Source organism: Pichia kudriavzevii, chromosome 1 (genome assembly GCF_003054445.1).
Source record: "Pichia kudriavzevii chromosome 1, complete sequence".
Classification (NCBI taxonomy): Eukaryota; Fungi; Ascomycota; class Pichiomycetes; order Pichiales; family Pichiaceae; genus Pichia; species Pichia kudriavzevii.
The window spans coordinates 118,317-139,885 of NC_042506.1; the positions used below are offsets into that span (position 1 = coordinate 118,317).

Genomic DNA, 21,569 nt, shown 5'->3' on the forward strand with positions numbered 1-21,569 from the left:
CATCATTTATTGTTCCATTCTTTTTCTTTTAACAGCTGCTAACATGTCAGGGGCTTTAGAGAAGCCTTTACAGTGGAATGAAGTCAAGGAAATCGTCTCTGAGTACAGATTGGAGGAATTGGGGAGATCTCCGGAGGGTTTGAAGGAATATCACAATTTCAAGGCTTCGATGCAGGCCAAAGGGATATCGTTAACAACGAACATATTTATAAACACCCTGCATTGGTTGCCGGTAGATACAGATCCGCATTTATCAACTGAGGAGGCTGTTAAAAGAATCCACTATACCGATCCAAGATTATTTGCCAATCCCAATGATACTTGTATCACATTGAATGATTTTCCCTACTGGATCAAAGAACCAACTATTCATCTGCTGGTGTGGGTACGCTCACCAATGCCACCAGATCCGAATTCGGAAATTGGCGATATAGACAATCAAACCAAGAAGCTAATTGAAGAATACGTCCAGGAGACCTTTGTAAAAGGCTCCGGTATCGATAGGGACGATATCATATGGTGGAAAAATTACACGAAAATCCAAAGCATCAAATCAATACCTCATGTACATGTTCTGATCAAAACAGAAGATAAGAGAGTTGAGGAGAAGGCCAGGGCTTTGGTAGGTACACCTGGGGCGACTCTAAAGTATGATGACATTGGCCAAAATTATACAAGTAATCAGGTCAAATTATAATAGTATCCTCATCTAGAATTTATAAGTCTCTTCACAAAAAAAAAGTGGTCTTTTTTAGAAGATTTTAACCCACTTGTTTTTACAGTTAAATTTAAACCTCATGAATTCTAACCCCTCTAATGTTATCAGAGATGTATGATTTCCCGCCCTTGAAATGCTCTTCTTACAAAAGCCGTAATACAGTTTATGATAAATAAACCTTCTTCTAAGTAGATATTTCAAAAGCACCCACTACGTGAACACCTTTAATTCTAATTTTAAGGCAACATTCGTCGGTCATCATTATAAGCAATGAAGGTTCTCTTATTACAACTGGGTGAAGCACTACAAAAGTACCCAAGATATGCCACATAAGTCTTTTAACTTAGAAAAGGTTTTTTGTGTCCAATTCGGTCAGAAGAAAAGTTAAACGTTTCTATGTTAATTTTCCACCACCAGCACAAGATTTGGTCCAAAGAAAAAAAAAGGTAGCCGTCATGGTCATTGCTTCACCGCACAGGTAACTACATCTCTAACTATTAGGAGTTCTCTCAATAAGTCGGTTGAGTTTTATCATACCAAATTGTCATTTGTGACTATTCCTATGGCCATATTATTAGGGTAAAGTATATTAAGGTCTACTACTAGTATCTCAAACTATCTTTTTGTTGAATTACTGTAACCCATTATGATTTCAAATTCTTTCATGCAATTTTTATTGATTTTGATAATATCTATATATTGTTTAAACGCTGAACCGTAAATATATTTAAATCCTGATATAAAATTTGTAAGGTGGTTCCAATAATGAGAAGAATATATTTACGTTTCACCTATGAGAACACGTGCTTTTTTCTGATTTATGTCCATTTTAACAAACCTACTATTTATATAGAAGTTTATGATAATAGATACTTTATCGCTGACTTTTTCATCAATAGTAAACATCCCTGTTTCTTCCTGCTCAATATTATATGTATTTTGAGCATCTAGTACCTTTTCTATTTTTTGATACATCATTTTCCGTAGGCCTTTCAACAGTGCTACTGCTTTTTTGTTACTTGAGATGGGTCATCTAGATTGTAGTACCTTTTAAGTCGAGTAATACTCTGATAATTGTCAGCAAACCTTTTTTTGTAGTGTACAATCCTTCCTTAACACAGGCTTTAGTATATTTAAAAATCTCCTGTATTTCCTGAAAAAGAAAAAAAAATAAGGTTATACCATGCAAAATGTCTGTGGTTTGTGCTCCCAACTCCAATTCAATAATCTCCGTGAACGTGTTCACCTGAACCATGTCTCTAAAAATCATATTTCAATAAACTCCAAAATGAAAAGGCCTCAACCTAAAAGTTAAAGTGAACCTTTAACAAGGCAGGCACCGACAATAGTACAAACTAAAGTTGTAATGATTGTTATAAATTTTGGCCCTAAAGTTATACTTGATGCAAGTAATAGCAGCATTTCAGAAGGAGAAGGCACTACTAACTGAAAAAGCTGAAAATTCATTTGAAAGCTTCCGATCAGATGTACAAAATTAAAAGAATTGAAAATCCCGACCAACGAATAATTGCTGTTTTTACAAATTATTTACAAAAACTTAAATGACTTTTTGCTTTTCGTGTGATTAATTGAATATATGTATGTCTGGCCAAGCCAGTTCTTATTCAGCTCCTAACTAGTCTTAACACGTTCTTTTAGTTTTCTTATTGTAGGTGTGAAATACAATGTGAGACATATTATATTTAGACCAGCTCAAGACTTTTTTGAATAACTTCAACGTGGCTGCTAATATTCAAAAGTTCACGATAAACTAAAGTAAAACAATGAAATGGTGAACACTCCGGTATTTCTTGCATGATTGGATTCTCAATTGAGAATCAACACATTGGGAGCATCAAATAATCCACTGAGAAGTGTTTGATTGTGTTTAATACAGAATGCAAGGTATATTGTATGGTAAATCTTTTATACTTCCAAAAAAGTGTAACTCAATAAATCTCAAGGTTGGTGTGTCCCGTATTTCAAGAAACCCACGGCAAAAATGCTGCCTGGATCGAAGTAAGCCTTTAAATTTTTTGCTTTGATAGTCATTGAAGTATCTGTAAATGTGTTTCCAATGAGCAAAATCTCGCAACGTTTGGCATGTTCCAAGAGCACATCCTCATTATGGCAATACAACTTTCAATAAGGAGGATCATATTCTCAGAAAAAATTTTCCGGAAATACATGGTAAATTAAAGGCTTACTGTAGAAAGGGTATCCATCAGGTTCCAAAATATTCTCTTCAAGTATATGCTTATCGACAATTCTGCCTGTGTAAGTCTTACCTAAAATAAACTTCCATGAGCCCAAATTCTCCCAATCCTTTATGTTGTTCTCAAAGGTACTCCCTAGGTTTTTGCGGTGATTTTTTTTTCGTTTGCCTGATAAATCACACGATTGTAAAACTTACTATAACTTTCATTTGCTTAAGTATTGATATATGATTTGCAATCATCATAGATCGAGGATGGGCAGTGACATATATAGCTGTTTGCATCTCTACCCCCGGAAGCTTATACTCAGCATATAAAATCATACTTTTTTTTTTTTACTTTGGAATTGCTCCTATGGGTTTAACTAAACCGAATAATTAAAAGGCATTGATAAGTCGGATTTATAAGATCTGGGTAGCGGTACTCAGAATATTTATGGCAATATTTCATCCCCCTCCCAGAAAGAAACTATATACATATAATTTTCTGCTAGTATATACAGAAAATACTAATTTATGTTTTAGACCATAAGCTAAAAATATTTTGATCAGTTTAGGCCTTTTTTACGGACCTGAACGATGTTGGTCAAAAACCTGAAATGGTAATTTCCAGACATACAGATCAACAGACACTAAATTTTAATGTCGCTGGCATACTGAACCGTAAAAAAAAATTATTCTACTAATTTTTTTATCTGCCTTAACACTTTACTGGTGGACTTATTCTTGTTTTCCTAACATTCAAGACAGGTGCCCAGCTACAATGGGGTTTTTAGTTCCTGGTGTCAGATTTATACACGATAAGAAACGTAAAGGGAGACAAAATAAACCCTGTTCAAATTTAGTTTACACTAATGAAAATAAAATATTCAACAGAAGATATCCTAATGAACTATTTCTTCAACATACAGACAAGCTAGCAAGAATTTACAGAGGCTTCATAAGAATGTCGAAAAGTACAAGAAATGTTAACGGCATAGTTAAGTTTAAGAATCTGGAATACTTCCGACGTAGATTAGAGGAGTATATAATATTAGTCCAGGAGCTTGAGAATTTCAGCCATGAAAAATTTCGGCTACCAATACCCAAAAGTGATGCAATTGATTTACTTCGGAAAATTATAACCATGCAAGGCATGGATCTATTAGAAAGAGTCAACGAAAATATGAAAAACCACAAGGTTCCCCCGTTGGAGGCCAGATTGTCCAGAAATCTTGAATTAATTGAAGGTGGCTGTATTTTATTCAATAAGTTTTTGAGCCATGGCTTGACTGTAGAGATCAAGAAGAAAGAATCGATAACCCCGGTATTGTCTGATCAAGTGCAAAAGTCAAAAAAAATACAGGAGTTGAACAAACGGCAATTTACAAATAAAAGGCAAGATCCAAAGGTGAATTTATTTGATGAGTTACTTTATTCGCAACGCAAGATTACCGAGTTACCCGACGAGATACTAGTTAAAATTATATCATATTCGAATAATGTCAATAATATCTCAATGGTTTCCAAATTCTTTCATAATTTCATCATGTCACACCTTGAATTCATTTCATTTGAAGTCATTGCTAATAAATATACCCATAGATATAAGCTAACTAAGGATACCGATGGAGGTGACCCTTACTCCAATGATGAACATCACCTACTGAACTCACATAACATCAAAGTACATGAAGCAGAGTATTCGGAGATGGAAACCAGAGCATTGATTAGCTCAGATTTTAAAAGAGATGTCAATGGAAATTTTATCCTTACTAGGTATAAGGACAAGAACAACTTGATAGTTTTATCTTCTGGAGTATTTGATACACCCTTTTTGACATATCAAATCTACAAATCCCTGAAAGTAGATCACGTCATACCCGTATCTGCATGGCAAGACCTACAAGAACGATATAACACTGAGTTAAGCAAACTTGCGAAACCCACCGATAGAATAAGTAAAATGGCCTTTCAACAATTTTGGAACGAGACTGCTATTAATATGCCTTATATGAACCAGTTCAATCCAGGAAGTTTAGAGATGATAAAAAATGGAACTTATGTGGATAAGTTGCGCATAATTTTAGATTTGATGGTTTCGAAAACTAGATTCACTAATGATCTAGAAGATATACTATTTTTCATTACGTCCTTGATTGTACAGGTTGAGTCTGACCAAGTGGATGATGCTATGGATTCGTGTATCGTACCATTTGATATCTTGAAGCAGTATTCAATTTATCATTTGAGACAAAACAGAAGCGAGACAGAGGGAGAAGACCAAAGACAAGAGGCTAATGAAGTTGGTAATGATAATAATGCGAATAGGCGTAGTGACGATGAATATTGGAATGAGTTGACACTAAAAAATCCATATTTTTATGCATATTTGAAAAACACAGCAAACGAAGAACTGGAATATGAATTCTGTCGAGTCTTCTATCGTAGTGGTATTGAAAACAATGTGCAGTTCTGGACTGGATTAAAAAATATGGGAGAAATGGATCTGATTGAAGAGTTAATAGAGCGGAACATTGCTCCATCACCATTCATATTAACGTTATTGGCTGGATAGGTATCACTAGAATTACTGTTCACGTTGGTATATTCAAACTAGTTTATATTGATTATATAAAACAAGGAAAATACAAAATATATATTTTTACAAAAAAATGTAACTACTAAATTCGGGTATTTTGTAAGGGTCAGATTAGTAATTATATCCATGCTGTGGAACACTATGTTGATTAACATTTAAATCCGTCGTTGGAGAATTACTGTGCTGTGTAATATAAGTTGGCTGAGGGTTATTATATTCATCAAACCATACGTGATTTAGAGCTTGTCTAGCACTCAATCTGGTATCTGGTCTCATTTGTAGCAATCCTTGTAAAAGATCCAAAGATAAATTATCAATGTTTGGAATCAAAGCACGGAAATTTTGAGGAATAAATAAGGCAAAATTGGATTGATAGTTTGGGTATTGGGAAACGCCAGGCCAAGTACGTTCATTTGGTGTACCCATAACTCTGAAAATCTTCAATAGTTGGTCATCATTTGAGGAGCCCGGGAAAAGCGATTTACCTGTAAACATTTCAGCCAATATACAACCAGCAGACCACATATCAATCGATGTTGAATAATTCCGAGATCCTAACAAGACATCTGGAGCTCTATACCATAACGTGACAACTTCATTAGAGAAGGTGTTGACTGGGATACCGAAAGCCCTTGCCAAACCAAAGTCGCCCAATTTTAAAACCCCTTTACTGTTGATTAACAAATTTTGAGGCTTCAAGTCTCTATGTAACACACGATTATCGTGACAAAATAGAATACCCCTCAATAATTGATACATGAACGACTTGACGATACGTGGTTCTAGAGCTCCACTAGAGTTATAGCCATTCAATTCCATGTATCTCTTCAAGTCATAATCCATATACTCGAATACCAATGTAAGTTTATTTTCAGTATGAATGACATCGTACAAAGTCACAATGTTTTCATGTTTCAATTCTTTCATCAACGATATTTCCCTGATTGCGGTAGAGGGAGTGCCCTCTTCACTATCCAAGCTTATCTCTTTCAAAGCAACATAAGTTCCCGACTCTCTATTCTTCCCCTTGTATACTGTCGCATAGGTACCTTCCCCTAATTTTTCAAGCTGCTGGAATTGCGACGAGGTTCTGGACATTTCTGGATGTTATACAAATGGCAGTTGGTGACGATCCCCCGTATCAGAGTCTCCTTTCAACAATGAAGTGATGGTTTGGATCACGATTGTGTTTTTTCTAATCTTCAGTTCAACGCAAGCAAGTCATTTCAACTTTAAAGTTTGATTAAAACTGGCGCGTCCTAATTTTTCAGAGTGCAAATCAAACGGATTGACTTAAGACGTGTTTCACAATGATACATGTTCTTTTGGAGAAGATAATGTGCAACTATCGTATACTAAAGCATGGAACTTGAGAAAAATGATGACTTTAGTGTAGTGGAGCTAGATATTAGATGTACTGAAGCACAAAAATTGGCAATTACAGAACCATCCTTGCCTAATAGCTTGATCAATATAGTGGCGGGCCCAGGAACTGGTAAAACAAAAACCCTTTGCGATAGAGTTGCATATTTATTGGGTAGTGGACTCAAGCCAAACGAAATTGTAATATTCAGCTTGACTAACCAGTCTGTTAATGATTTGAAGAACATTTTAAAAGAAACAATTGGTGAAGAATTAGCATCTTTGATTTGTATAACCACATTCCACTCTTTTGCGTATTCAATAGCAATGAGTGATTCCCCATTTTGGCAAATGCTGACAGAGTCTAAACTACTAGGAACTGATGTTATTTCTCACGTCTTAAATTCCATCTCTATAAATAGTAGGGGAAAACATAAAGTATCAGTTCGCAATGATGAATTCAAGCTTGTTGATAAACTGAGTCCACGTGCAATTAGTGCATTGAAAGTGACAGATTCTAAACTTTATGTCAGGTATCTATCATCTCCATCTGCTACAGGAGCTTTATTAAAAAATGAGAATTTTCTTTATGATAAGCTGATTCATGAAATGACTCAGTTGTTATCATTGCACAATAGGGGACTAATTGAAATAGAAACCAACGGCCTTCTCAAGGTTAACGAAATAAAGGAAATTATTGTTGATGAATTTCAAGATGTTTCTTATGTTGTTATGGATTTCATTTTAGAACTTGCTAAAGATAAGCAACTCACCATAGCTGGCGATATAGACCAATCTCTTTATGGGTACAGTGGTGCTACACCAGATGCCAACATAAATCGGACCGTACCGATGTATAAACAAGAAGGATTCCATTTAAAGGAAATTGTCCTAGATCGCACCTTTAGATTTACTGATTCAATTCATAAGTTAGGTCTGAATATCCTCAATACCGGTCATTCTCTGATTCAAGAAACAGTGTCAGAAGAAAATATAAATGTCGTAAGAGAAGAATTTTCGAACACTTATGAAGAATTTGAGTTTATTTATAAAGAAATCAAGTTTTTGATCGAGAATTCGGAAGGTAATATCAGACCTAAACACATTGCTGTACTGTCGGGCACTAACGATTCATTGGATGAGCTGAAAATGTATCTCGATAACAAAAATGGGCCTTTTAAGTGTAGGAGATTGACTGGTACTTCATTATGGACCAATTCAAAAATTTCGACCATTATAACTTTGCTGAAATTACTGGAGAATCCGTACAATGATGCTAGCTTTTTAGTCTGTTTGAGCTTATTGCCTAAATTTGGGCCTAAAACAATAATTGATATAAAAGATGGCACCAAAAACGGGAAACATGTTTACGACGTTTTGAAGGATACCCCAAGACTATTGAAAATCCTACCTTCCGATTTTTTTGTCAATTTCGATAAGGTCGTAGAAAATACTGATAAAAGCGATCCATCCTCCATAATTTATAATCTGACTGAGCTTTGTAAGCTCTTCAACTTTCCCAAGAAATTGGAAGACAATTGGCTGGTAATACTAAGCAATTTTCTTGAAGACTTGTTTGCTCGGTTAAAGGTTATATCAAATACAAGTGGGGAAAATACAAACATTTTGCAACAATATATCTCAAATTATCAAAATGAGGTTTACAATTGTGAACGGAATACTTCAGCCACTACATGTGAAGCTATTTCATTATCTACAATTCATTCTGCGAAAGGCTTACAGTGGGATATTGTGTTTATACTCACCACAAACTGTTACAACAAACAAGGTATTCAGGCAGTCGATTCAAGAACTCAATACGTCGGGATAACACGTGCAAAGCATTTACTATATTATAATAAGTCAAAGTTTGATAACTTTAAATACATCGATACAAAAGTCGATAAGGTTGTAGAGCAGAGTTTTGTGAAAGTTAAATACGGTAAAACTATTGCCGATTACATACCGGAACTGAAGGCATACTGTAAAACGAACCATCTTAACATTATGCCCGTGTTCACTAAGTCTTTCAACAAAAGTGAGAATTCAAAAGTATTGATGGAGCTGATTGGAAACATGAAAAAAAGAGCTGCGTTTCATGTATCGTACCCACAGATACCAAAAATGATTACAAGATTGGGAAAATTAGTCTCTAAATAAATCTATGTGCATTTTAAGAATAGTTGATGTGGTCAAATTAAAAAAAATGCTACAGTCTTTTATAATAAGTAAAATTTCAGAGTGGAGATGTTTATCAACTGTAAAATCATTTAATAAGTACGAAATCTGTTCTACGTAATGCATAAGGTGGGTAAAGAGCCATCCCCTACCCCTGATAGTGCTAATTTTTAAAACCGTGTATTGCGAAATAAGTCCAATCATTACTAGATAGCCATGGCTACAATGCATTCAGTTTTCAAAGTTAAGAAAACAAAATTTAATTTTACAGTAACCAACACAGGAAACGGACATTTACTTTAGAGTGCAGGGTATAGAGGAGCCAGGGAAGACCAGACTTCTGGTTAGGAGACTTAGAGAACTATTAATACTGGGAAACATAGCCTAAAAATCCGTACTGATTTTAACGTCATCGATGGAAACTGTTTCTGAGATAAAAAGTAGACTGGATCATGAAACAAAAAAAAACGGATTAATGGTGGTCACCTTCACCGCCCGAATTGAACACTATTTGGCAAACTATCGCCTTTTGCAGAAAGTGTTAGAAGCGCCAAAAAACATTGATTTTCAGAAAGTGGTTGATACTCAGGTGAGTTTTGGTAAATTGAAGAACACAATTCAACATGTTGCGTGCGCTGGATTAGATCAAATCGAACCAATGTCTTTAGCAAGACAAAGATCTTATATGGACTTCCTAAACCAACTGTTAAAAAAGTGAAAAAATTAGTGGGAGATCGCTTTTATATTACATAAAGAACACTTGCAGAGGAGATGGATAAGTTTCCAGGATTTTTTTAGTTCCTACAAAAGTACAACACCATGTGCGTTGAGGAGTTTGAGCTACTTAGAGCTGAAAAAGTTAAACTTCTATGTAAGGTATGTTTCCAGAAAGGCTTGACAATTGTTGCTAATTAGAAACTGTACGCTAAAAAGAAGCAATTTGCAGATAGCCGGTAACTCATTGAAAGTCCATTCAAAATCATTCAGACGATTCAGTTAATACATAAAACGAACCAAACTGAAGAACCCGAAAAGACAACATTGCAAACTTTATATGAGAATGAAACAATAGGTAACCACTGTTTTCATGAAACTGCAAAAACTTCATAAGAGTTGTTGGCGAATCCGCATCATAAAATATCACTTTCTCATCTGCTACCTTAAACTCCCCGGCTTGAACGTATACTTTTAGGCAAAATCTGTGGCTCTGTGTCACAAGAGGTGTTGACGTTTTTTTGATCACTTAAGCAAATATTGTAACTTTTTCGAAAAGAGCATCAAAATTAGTTTGTACCCAGTTGCTAAAGATATGAATAACACTCATAAAAAGCTAGCTAAAAGTAGAGCTAATGGTATGATGAGACATTTCCTTAAGGTGAGTGATTCCATAGACCCCAGTTATAAAACAAGCACAGTAAAAAAAGAGTTGATTAGCATGTATCGATGGTTTGATTATTTAGAATCGCATCCTGAAATAGAAACCTCGGGGCACGCACTTAATTGTTTCTTCAAGAACTAAACATCACCTATGCAATTAACACAGAAAGATGAACTGAACCAACAAATCTCCTCTTCAGCGACAGTCAGTGTTGTGAGTCCAGATTCATATGGTAGATCCATAGAGGTGAAATTTCCCGTTTCAGTCATTGCTAATCCAAAATCAAGTGTAAAAATTAATATTCCTGAGAAAAGCTACATCTGCCAAGTATAAGTCGAAACCCAAAATCTGGGATGCAAGTGCTCTACTCACTAAAGCTGAAAGGCTGGGCTAATTTTTGTTTATTTATAATGCGCCTTATTCTGGTTAAGTATCCTTACTATTATTATTATGGCTATTATTGTTGCTCTTCTTTATCTTGTTTTTGTTATTGTTGTTATGATTATTCTTTTTCACAATTGGCATTTCAGTCAAGACGTATTTGACATCCATATCGAGCTTTGGATTTTTTATGTTCTCGATAAAACCAACACTCAAGTCCTCAACTTGAGAATCAACAGACAATGACAGAAATTTATTTTTATTGTATAAATTTTCACGAATTGCTAATAGTTGTACTTCATTTTTCAATCCCAAAGCATTTGATAGTCTTTTACTAGACCCCTTAGGCATCGACACTAACTTAACATTAGCCAAAGCGCAAACTGTTGGTAAATGGAGATATAGTAATTTACATGATATATCTAATTTGCAGACAAAGAGAACTTTGATCCTATTTTCAATTGTTTGTTTCTTAATAATTGATTGAATCTGAGTTTCAAGGCATTTCATGATAGAATTGAACCCGGTAAGAATATCATTTGCATCATTTGTTTTTAGTTCTGGATGTTTTCTTTTTTCCTCTCGAGTTAGACTATTCCAAGTTTTTATGGATTCTAAGACGTTTGATTCCAGTGCAGTTAGTAGATCCTTCTGTAATTGATGATCCACTGTAGGCCATTTATTACGACAAGTATAGGGATTTGATAGTAATGGTTTAAAGATAGCTTTCTTTTGAACTTCTTGGCCTTTCAATGAGCTCATTTTGACCTAAGTTGCAGATTCTATAGATCCACAAACGACTAATTCAAAGAAATACCGTAAATCATAAAACCAGTGTAGAAAAAAAAATAGAAAAAAAAATAGAAAAAAACTGTGCAGTATAGACCAAATATGTGTGTCTCGCCTCAGGCGGTAGGTTGATATTCCATTAGATCTTCTAGCAGCAACTCCGATGCAACTTGAGCATGCGGGCAGGGGTTGTCTCCAATGTGTTGCTTGATTACAACTTTTATATTCTTCCATATTCCTCTTCTATAGCTGCACGTTTGGATCTACAGAAAGAAGCGCTTCGCCACAATTATTGAACAAACAGCAATCAGTAGTGTTCTTTGGGTGACATGGGTATATAAGCACGGATCATCCACATTTTTTCAGTTGAGACGACATTACTTTACATTTTATTCTTTCACAACAACCCCTATGTAATTTTCTGACACCTTATTTCTATAAACATGTTGTAGGTATAAACATGTAGGTATAAAAAAATCATGGCATAGTTAAGACGTATAACTGTAAAAAGAAAACAACTGATTGATACAGTGAGTTGAATCAGGATATTGAAACCTTCATCACAAGTGATGAGGCGTTTGCTATAGTAAGGGTTAACTAAATTTGTGTCTATTGGTACAACCCCATTTAAGGTATTTACTAATTGTGGATCTTAAAGGCATGGATATTGGAAACATACCTCCTTTTAAGGTTAAATAATGGATAGTAGTAGTTAGGAAATGGAAGTTTCTTTCCAATGATTAAAAGGGTGAAGTCACCATGTTTGTATATTTATATCCGATAACACTCCATTATGGTAAGAGTGGCGTTATTTTCTAAAGACAAGGAGAAAGCAATTACATTAAGAAAGAAAGGCAGAGAATATGGCATTAACAATCAGGCCCAGTGATTAAAACACAGTTTGTTAGACATTAGGACAGTTATGGGCATGCATAAAGTATACAAATTTGCAAATTAACTAGAAAAATATTAAAGGTACCTCTGAACGGTGTTGAAAACAAAAAGTGAAAGATCAGTAAAGAAGAAAAATGTAGAGTTTTGTTGAGTTTCAGTCCAAATTCAAGCTCTATAGTGACTCTTCTCGGGTAAGGGTGGTGCTTCGTAAGGGGGCAATTCAGGATCGTCATCAAGTTCATTCATATTACTAGAAGAAGTGCCCATTTGGATAGGCGACGTATTATATGTTTGAGTTGGAGGAGGGCCATTGGGTCTTGTGTAAGTCATGTCATTAGTTGACTGTGGTTCATAAATATTAGGAGGTTGGGTATGAGCTGTGGGGATATCGGTTGACAACTCAACACCAGTATTGTTGATTGTCGAATTATTGACAAGATCGGGGTTGGGATTCAAGACATTGCCCTGAGAGTCTTTAATAGCCGGTATAAAATTACCATTTTTATCGTAGTACCCTACATCTTGAGAAGGATTGGCATTGGGAGTATACGTAGGCAAGTTTGCACCACCAGTTGTATTTGCATTATATTGCGACTGAGATTGCTGATAATTCGGAGGCGCTAGATAGGACGAAATAATGGGTGATCTACCAGTCCTTAGTCTCCTTTTGTTGACAACACATGTGAAAAAGATAAACAATATTAGAGCAACAACTGCAAAGGCAAAAAATGCATACCTTGCAGCATCCGAGCCATCATCTCCATAATAAAAGGAATCTCTCCTTTTCAACTCATGAGAGATACCACGGGCAAGTTTCCGCAGCTGAGAATACGTAGAAGGTTTGTGTGGGCGTATCGCTGGCATTGAGGATGCTGTTCTTTGTTCGACAGCAAATAATGGACAGGAAAATGGATATGTAGTTATTGTTTGAAATATATAAGGTATAACAATAGGTGACCCCTTCTTAGCCGAACAAGGCTTGTACCCTATTACTTGTGTATCTACAGAATATCACAAAAATTCAAAAAAATGGCATAAATGAATTTTTTTGCGAGTGAGAAAAGAGGGAAAAAAAGAAAAAAAAAACCGGAAACGGAAATAACGGCAGAAAGAGCCAATAAGCCCGAAAGAGGAAAGCGCGAATCAGCGCAAAGGCCTCGAAGAACAAAAAGGAGGCGGGGGAAACAATAGTATGGGAGGCTCAGTTTATAGGATTAAGAAAATAAATATGTTGATACTGAGTGGCTAAAAAAAAAAAATGGGGAAAAAAAAAAGTGATTTGACTTAGACCAGATTGTGGGAAACTAAAATTTAAGGAGGAGGAGAACTCCACTCCGAAAAACAGGAAAAACAAAAGGAACGAGAAAAGTTTTTCCGGACGTGATAGAATGATCATCTATTGTTCATTCTAATGATATTTAAAATTCTGTTCTGCCCTTTGGGTAATAGATGATACCTCCTCATTACTGTTTGCTTGTTGGCCCCTCTTTGCCACTTTCTCTTTTTATTTTTCTTCTTACACAGTACTGTCTTTCTGTTCCCCCCCCCCCCCCCTTTTCCCTCTGGAACAATTATACTCTGTTAGTGGAACCCAGCCTTGTATCTCTCAATATATACCCATACAAGGAAGATCCAAGAAAAAGTATAAAATTCACATAAACTAGCCAAAGTTTAAAACCCCGCTTTTTTCCCGAAGATCTAAAAAATAGACGTTTATTTTCAGGTATAATCTTGCAAGGGAAACATCTATCAAGCAGAGAAGAAGCTAATATCAAACACACAAAAAATAGATTATTGAATCAATATGCCAATACATAGAATCCACTTGCCTTCTCAATCGACGGTATCGATGAATAACTTGGATGAATACTTTAATCCACCTGTCTTGTCACATACAAACTCAATGCCAGTACATACAATTCATTCAAACAATCACACACATACTAAATCGCCTTCACATTCAAATGATTCCCTAAATTTATTAAAAGCATCCACTAAAAACTCACTGAAATTTTCAAATTCTTCGAATTCCTCCTCAGGAGTCACCCTGGCAAATGCACAATCCTCTTCTTCCCTTCATTCGATGTTATCCAATCAAACGGCAACGACCGAATATTCTCCAAATCTTATAGATGACGAATGCGGCGATTTATTGAAGATCATTGATTTGGACATAGATAGCGACCGAAGCGTACCTTCCCAATACACAACTGATGATGAACATCAGAAAATTCCTTATAATGGTACATTGCATGAAGATTTGACGTCTTTGAATAGTTCCAATCTGGATGTTGATGATACCGACGTACACACTTTACGTGACAATATCAGGGCCCAGTTCCATTTGGAAGACGACGAGTCTGATGACAACGACGATGGCTACTTTGATTCGGATATTGATCATCACCATGCTTCAATGTTGTCACCCTTGACCAAGACTACGACCTCAACTGACACCTGTGGTTGCTCGCATACAATAGATGATACCATCACTACCGTCATACCCGATTACAAAGATGAATCAAAATGGAACTATAAGGAGAAGTGGGCGTTTGTTTTGATTGGTTTACCCGCTTGCGGAAAATCAACAATGATTCATGATTTCATGGATTATGTCAACCAAAATACAGACGGGAAAGTGCGTGTCGACTCTTATAATGCAGGTGAAATCAGAAGGGCCTATGAGCTGGAAGGACATCATAGATTCGACTTTAATGACTTGAAGTCCTCCCAAAAATTGAGAGATTTTTACGCTTTCGAAGCTCTGAAAAATCTAACAGACTTCTTGGTTAATGATAAAACCGATATCGGTATATTGGATGCAACTAATACAACCAAGGTAAGAAGAGAGGCTATTTTTGATTACATAAAGAAAGTCTCCAAAGAAACAGGTGTTCGAATCAACCCTCTTCTATTAGAAGTTAAGTGTTCAAATAGAGCATTAAGAAGGTATAACATTGAACAAAAGTCTAAAAATAAAGACTATAAAGCAATGCCGCATGATAATGCAATCAACGATTTCCTAGGTAGAATTTACAGATACGAAAACTCCTATGAAAAGGTCACTATTGATGAAATCCAGCATTTAAACGTTAAATATTTCGGTATTGATAATGTTGGTGACTCGATTTATTATGACTGTGGTTTGGATCACCACGACGATACTCGACATCAAAATCTGACTTTTAACCAAATTGCTTTAGACTTACTCTATAGATTTTTGATTAGCTATAGAACAAAATATGCCGGAGAATATCTTACCAAAGTAGATGAATTTTACACTGGTGGGCATTATAAACCGATCACTACACATTTCTCAAAACCCGTATCTGTTGACGATGTCAAAAACGTTCAGAAGGAACCTTCAGGTACCATCAACTCTGTTGTTAAACACGAAAATGACGAATCAAATAATTGTGATGACAAGGTTTCGCACACTAAAGTACAATTTCCAAAAGTTTTATCATCATCAAGAATTGACCTTTATTGATTTTACCTGCTGTTAAAGTGTTGCTTTATGCACTATCATATAAAAATGTTTTGCTTTCTACCACTCTTTCTTTTCATCACCTTAATATACCTCTGCTTTCCTGCTAATGACCTTTACATTTACCCTTCTATTTTTCACTTGTACTTTCGGTTTATAACTTTATATACATGACCTTTTTTTTTTTTTTTGAAAAGAAAAAGTCAGCCAAATTAATGAACAGTTTAATGATTAAGAGGAAAAAAAAAAACAGTACGAGGCACCATCTAACTGAAACCAGGTATACTGTTTAGACCAGGTATACCTCCTAACGCAAGAGCATTATTATCCTTGAACTCGTCATCTTTAACATTTTCCTCGCCTGTATGTGCCAAGTCTTTAAATGCGTTTTTGTCTCCTGGTCTGGCACGGCACCACAGTTTCATTGATTTATCAGCACCCGCAGTGCATAACATATGACCTAGTGGATGGTATTCGATAGAATAAATTGCCTTTTCGTGTGCATGTGGAATAGAATGCCATGCATCGTTTATTACGGGTGTTCCACGGTTGTTCAAATTATTGAAAACATAATCTGATATTTCACTTTTCAAATTAACATCGTTCGAATTCCTAAGTTCCTTCATTTTGCCTGCAATTTTTTTATCCTCCTCTTCGATATTCCCCAGTTTGGCGTTGTTATCTTTGAAAATCTCTATTTCGGCTGTCTTGGACAGATCATAGTGTGCTAAAGATCCATCATAACCGCCAATTGATAACATTGTAGAATGTATTGGATGAAATGCAAGGGATGTTAAATCGGCCTCTCTGTCACTTTTTATATTACTGATAGGCCTTAACATCCTTAAGTCAAAAATACGTGTTGATTGATCTCTTGAGCATGCTGCCAATAGTCTTTCATTACCTCCTTTCTGGAAAATCGTCTTTGAAACAGTATGTTTAAAATCATGTAGTGTGGTTATACAAGTCGCATCCCTAGGATCCCATAGCTTAACTAAATTATCCTTTGATCCTGAGACGACTAATCCAAGTGAAGAATGCCAATCGCAACTTTTAACGTCCCAATGGTGACCTTTTAAAACTCTCTCCTCCCTGGCTGTTGTGAAATCCCAAATTTTCAAAGTTTGATCGTCTGAACAACTAACAAACTTTGAATCGTTAGGCGAAAATTTCAATTCCCCTACAGTATTTTCATGTCCCTTATTTAAGATATTGACATTATTGAAGTTCGGTTGCCAGTATTTAATACAACCGGATTGGTCTCCGCTAATTAACCATTTACCATTATGTGAATATTCTAATGAAAAGATTGGTAAATCATGCGCTTGCATAATAGATTCAAAACTAAAGGTTAGACCATTCCATAAAGTGAATTCTCCACTATAAGAAGATACCAAAATCCTTCTTGCATCCGGTGTCCACTTAACTGCATGTATTGCATGTCTTGTTTTATTTGTTGATACATGTGTAAATTTACAATTTAAATCAACGATTGATGGATTGCTCACCATTGAAGGTGGAAGATCAGTGATAAATGATGGATCTGGACGAACTGAACCGATAGCAAATGCACTTCGACGTCTTCTATTGTATACGTTTTTCGTGATCATGTACTTACCCAACGGGGTAAAATAATCCACTGTTTTCCTGCTCTGCTTCTGTTTCTGATCATTTGTAATATCCAGATCGTGGACTCTTCTTGTGGGTACACTCATTTTGAGTTGGTTGCCGTATTGGTCGAAACAGAATTAAAATCTGGTTAAGTAATATCTCTAAAAAATAACTTAGAGTGTACGTTATGGTGGGTTCATGTCGCATGCATTTCTACTAATGCCTGTTGAAGTTTTTTTTTTTTCTTTCAACAGAAAATGGTGGTTGAAAAAAAAAAGAACCATAGTCAAGAAATCTCTAGTACCCCGCAGATGGTAGAGGTTAAGATGATTCCGGTTCAGCATATGGGTCCCATTTGTTCACTGAAAATTCTTTCTGATGGACTTTTACTTGCTGGTAACGGGCCAACATTAGAAATTTACAATTACGTAACAGGTGAAAAATTATTTAAAAGGATCGTTTTCAAAAGAAATAAAATTCATGGTATTGAGTTTATCAAAAACGGTGAAGCATTCCAACTTGTTGTTTGGGGAGGTAGATCTTTGTCTATTTTCACGTTAGATCAATTCAAGGACGAAAATTTTGAGTTACCACTTTTAGGTGTCGGTGATTGGATTTTCCATTGTGTATTTCAAAGTTCAACTGATTTGTATATCTTAAACTCACACAATGTTGTTCACCATGTCACACTCGTTTCCGATAGGCCGAAATTATTGGAAACCATAGACTGTAATTGGAAATCTATCCTCTATTCAGGTACTCTACACTTAAATAGAGACAACAACAAAATTACAGTGTTAGCGGGCACTGTTATGAATGGTATTTTAGTTTGGGAATTAGAGACTGCAAAAGTTAAGCATAACCTGACTTTACATGAAGGTTCGATTTTTAGCGTTAATGCTTCACCTGATGGTAGGTATTTAATTAGCTGTTCTGATGACAGATCCATAAAAGTGTGGGACATGGAGTCTGGTAATTTATTATCTAATGGCTGGGGTCATGGTTCTCGTATATGGGGATTGACCATCTATAATATGACCGCCGATGGGTTCAACATGCTCAGTTGTTCAGAAGACTGCACTGCTCGTATTTGGACTTTCAAAGACGGTGCTGATGAAATAAAGCAAGAGAGGATTATATTAGGACACACTGGTAGACACGTTTGGAGTTTGGCTGTTGACGATGAGAAAATGATAGGATTCACTGGTGGTGCAGATGGTAAAATCTTAGTTACTGATTTAAATGAGCAGGGTAGAAAAGGATATTGGGGTCATAGGTGGGAATTAAAAGATATATTTAGAGAGTGCAATTATGATTTAGAGAAAGGTGAGCTCATAAAAGAGTATGTTGATTTTGGCTATGGTTTGTATGCAGTCACCTCCGAAGGAAAAGCGATGGTACTAAAGGATCATAAATCATGGTCTCCACTGTTTACCGATTCCAGGTTTGAGAAATTTTGTGTTTTGAAAGGTTTTGAAAGTTCGCCTATTTGTGTATTAGGCAGCAAGCTAGGTAGAGTCATTATCATGAAGTTCAATGAAAATTGTGAGGTGATCCAACAAAATGAAATTGATCTTTCTTCCCATTTTAACAGATTGAATAACATTCTGATTCATGAGTACGATGGTAAATATTTTGCTCTTTTTGAATCACCTAATCCTAAGCACCCATTGGTTTATCAAGAATTTGACCCAGTTACTCTACAAGTCCTGTATGAAGTTTTGTTAGAAAAACCGGATGAAAAGGTATGTGTTAGTTCTGTTGAATATAATAAAGCGAAGGAGTATCTTTTAGTTGGTTGTAGGTATGCTACATTGATTGTATATCAAATCAAATCCGCAGAAAACAAACCTACGAAAGTTTACAGTCATTTATTCAAAGGTGATACTATTTCCTCTTTAAAGTCTTTAGATCATGAAGAGTGTATTTTCCATTTGACTAACAAAGATGGTACATACCACCTCATGAAAATACATGATAATCTCCAGTACGAGTTCCTCCAGAGCAGCAGAATTCAAAAGGGTTTTCTCGAAGGTGGTTTCAAGATTCCTAATGGGGACTTAATTTTCTATGGCTTTAAATCCGATAGTTTTTTCATTTGGAATGAAACAAAACAATATGAAATCTTACGTGAGATTTGTGGTGGTCCACATCGACGTTGGTTTTTTAAACACTGGGTAAATGAATCTGATAATCGCCTGAAATATAGACTGATTTACACACGTGCTTCTGAAGTACAATTGGTTGAAAAGGGTGAAGCTGAAGCTGTCGAAACGCTTGCCACAGGACTTCATGGTAGGGAGGTCAGAGATATTTGTATTGTTGATGCTGAGGACGAAAATGAAAAGGTTGTCATAACCGGTGCCGAAGATACCACATTGAAAATTGGTACATTGAAGGAGAACGGTGATTTCCAGCTACATTGGACTTATAGAGAACATGTGGCTGGTTTGCAATCTATCCATGCCATTAATAGAAACTATATCATAACATCTTCAGCTAGGGAGGAATTATTCATATGGAAAATCACTGAATGTGACGGAAAGAAGTGTATGAGTATGAATGCATCCTTGAAGCCAAGTGAAAAGAACCCAGATTTAAGAATTATGAATTTTGACTCCATTGAGGTTTTTTCGGAGAATACAGCAAGAGGATGCCTAATTGTCGCAGTATATTCTAATTCCGCCATTAAAGTTGTTTACTTTGATTTCGAAGAAAAGAAGTTTAGCACTTTGATTGATGACGCTTACATGCAATGCTGCATTTTTCATGTCAGGTTTGTTTGTATTGGCGGAAAACTGCATATCATGATTGGTTCTACAAATGGGCATCTTACAATTTATGATATCTCAGAAACTACCGACAAATATTTTGTTGCTGAGTATGAGGAAAACAGTGTCAAATTGAGAAAAAAACCTGTTGATGTTGGTATGCAAATAATGAAGCTAGGTAAACTATTAATCAATCAGCAGATTCATCAATCGTCAATCAGGGCACTAGCAACAACACAAACTTCCCAAAATGAAGTTTCAATAGTGACTGGTGGTGATGATAATGCTATTGCACTTTTGAGGCTCTACAAATGTCCCGGATCCCAAACCAAGCTTGACCTCAAGTCGTTTGAAGCATCCGCTGCTTCTTCTACAATTACAACTATCACACATGTCAACAAAAACCAAGTTCTTATTGGTGCGGTTGACCAATCAATTAAGTTATGGAACATTAACAATGGTTTGAAATTGGTTGCCAACAAATACTCTACCGTTGCTGACATTGGGTGTTCCGAGATTACGCATTTTGCAAATGGAAAAAAATATGCTTTGATTGGTGGTGCTGGTCTTTCAATTTGGAATTTGTAATATCATAATTGATACCTGAGCAGACTTTTCTAAGAGTGTATTGAAAAGTAGAATCTGAAATAATGAAGAATTTGATTATTGAGACTTGACGAATTATTTAATATACAGGTATATAATAGAGTGTATATACTTTTATCCAGATGTATTTTGAATTTATAAACAAGAAAAACTTAGCAGAGCACTTATTCTTTAAAATGTTCTTGACTAATTATTAGTTGGCTTAAGCTTGCTTTTGCTTGTGTTTAGGATTAGCTTTACAAAGGACGTAAACTCTTCCTTTTCTTCTAGCAATATAACATTCTGAGCAAAACTTCTTGACAGCGGTTCTGATCTTGTAAGTTCTTGCCAAATTTGTCATGAAATTAGGTTGAATCTTCATGTTCAAATGAGAGTGATTATGAGCGCACGCATGCTTGTTTACCGCAGCTGCTGCACCAATCCTTTGCAAACCGAGTTTAAAGTTGTTAAAAAGCATACTGATCCCCTTCTTTGGTTTCACCTATCTGCTTTTTCGGATGTTTAATGTTTAACCATATTGATAACCTCCATTGTAGTACAGTTCTAAATCATGTTCACAGGAGACGCGGAATTTTTTTATTGGCACGTCTGGGTTTAG

General features: G+C 35.7%; 10 protein-coding genes across 10 annotated transcripts; 5 read left to right on the forward strand and 5 right to left on the reverse strand.

The window, feature by feature from the left end:
- Nucleotides 1–43: 43 nt before the first annotated feature.
- Nucleotides 44–697, forward strand: C5L36_0A00590 (uncharacterized protein; the record flags this gene model as incomplete). Its single annotated transcript, XM_029463064.1, has 1 exon — nt 44–697. One exon carries the CDS (start codon nt 44–46, stop codon nt 695–697), a length of 654 nt encoding a protein of 217 aa, XP_029318924.1.
- A 2,999-nt stretch (nt 698–3,696) lies between these two features.
- On the forward strand, nt 3,697–5,490 carry C5L36_0A00600 (uncharacterized protein; the record flags this gene model as incomplete). The annotated part of the gene is made up of 1 exon (XM_029463065.1): nt 3,697–5,490. The coding sequence occupies one exon, from the start codon at nt 3,697–3,699 to the stop codon at nt 5,488–5,490; it is 1,794 nt and encodes a 597-aa protein (XP_029318925.1).
- Nucleotides 5,491–5,625: 135 nt separating this feature from the next.
- On the reverse strand, nt 5,626–6,612 carry C5L36_0A00610 (uncharacterized protein; the record flags this gene model as incomplete). Its single annotated transcript, XM_029463066.1, has 1 exon — nt 5,626–6,612. One exon carries the CDS (start codon nt 6,610–6,612, stop codon nt 5,626–5,628), a length of 987 nt encoding a protein of 328 aa, XP_029318926.1.
- Nucleotides 6,613–6,876: 264 nt separating this feature from the next.
- C5L36_0A00620 (uncharacterized protein) lies at nt 6,877–9,036 on the forward strand (the record flags this gene model as incomplete). The annotated part of the gene is made up of 1 exon (XM_029463067.1): nt 6,877–9,036. One exon carries the CDS (start codon nt 6,877–6,879, stop codon nt 9,034–9,036), a length of 2,160 nt encoding a protein of 719 aa, XP_029318927.1.
- A 1,822-nt stretch (nt 9,037–10,858) lies between these two features.
- C5L36_0A00630 (uncharacterized protein) lies at nt 10,859–11,575 on the reverse strand (the record flags this gene model as incomplete). Its single annotated transcript, XM_029463068.1, has 1 exon — nt 10,859–11,575. The coding sequence occupies one exon, from the start codon at nt 11,573–11,575 to the stop codon at nt 10,859–10,861; it is 717 nt and encodes a 238-aa protein (XP_029318928.1).
- A 1,086-nt stretch (nt 11,576–12,661) lies between these two features.
- On the reverse strand, nt 12,662–13,360 carry C5L36_0A00640 (uncharacterized protein; the record flags this gene model as incomplete). Its single annotated transcript, XM_029463069.1, has 1 exon — nt 12,662–13,360. One exon carries the CDS (start codon nt 13,358–13,360, stop codon nt 12,662–12,664), a length of 699 nt encoding a protein of 232 aa, XP_029318929.1.
- A 940-nt stretch (nt 13,361–14,300) lies between these two features.
- On the forward strand, nt 14,301–15,986 carry C5L36_0A00650 (uncharacterized protein; the record flags this gene model as incomplete). Its single annotated transcript, XM_029463070.1, has 1 exon — nt 14,301–15,986. One exon carries the CDS (start codon nt 14,301–14,303, stop codon nt 15,984–15,986), a length of 1,686 nt encoding a protein of 561 aa, XP_029318930.1.
- Nucleotides 15,987–16,249: 263 nt separating this feature from the next.
- Nucleotides 16,250–17,698, reverse strand: C5L36_0A00660 (uncharacterized protein; the record flags this gene model as incomplete). The annotated part of the gene is made up of 1 exon (XM_029463071.1): nt 16,250–17,698. One exon carries the CDS (start codon nt 17,696–17,698, stop codon nt 16,250–16,252), a length of 1,449 nt encoding a protein of 482 aa, XP_029318931.1.
- Nucleotides 17,699–17,851: 153 nt separating this feature from the next.
- On the forward strand, nt 17,852–20,953 carry C5L36_0A00670 (uncharacterized protein; the record flags this gene model as incomplete). The annotated part of the gene is made up of 1 exon (XM_029463072.1): nt 17,852–20,953. One exon carries the CDS (start codon nt 17,852–17,854, stop codon nt 20,951–20,953), a length of 3,102 nt encoding a protein of 1,033 aa, XP_029318932.1.
- Nucleotides 20,954–21,173: 220 nt separating this feature from the next.
- Nucleotides 21,174–21,428, reverse strand: C5L36_0A00680 (uncharacterized protein; the record flags this gene model as incomplete). Its single annotated transcript, XM_029463073.1, has 1 exon — nt 21,174–21,428. One exon carries the CDS (start codon nt 21,426–21,428, stop codon nt 21,174–21,176), a length of 255 nt encoding a protein of 84 aa, XP_029318933.1.
- Nucleotides 21,429–21,569: the final 141 nt, after the last annotated feature.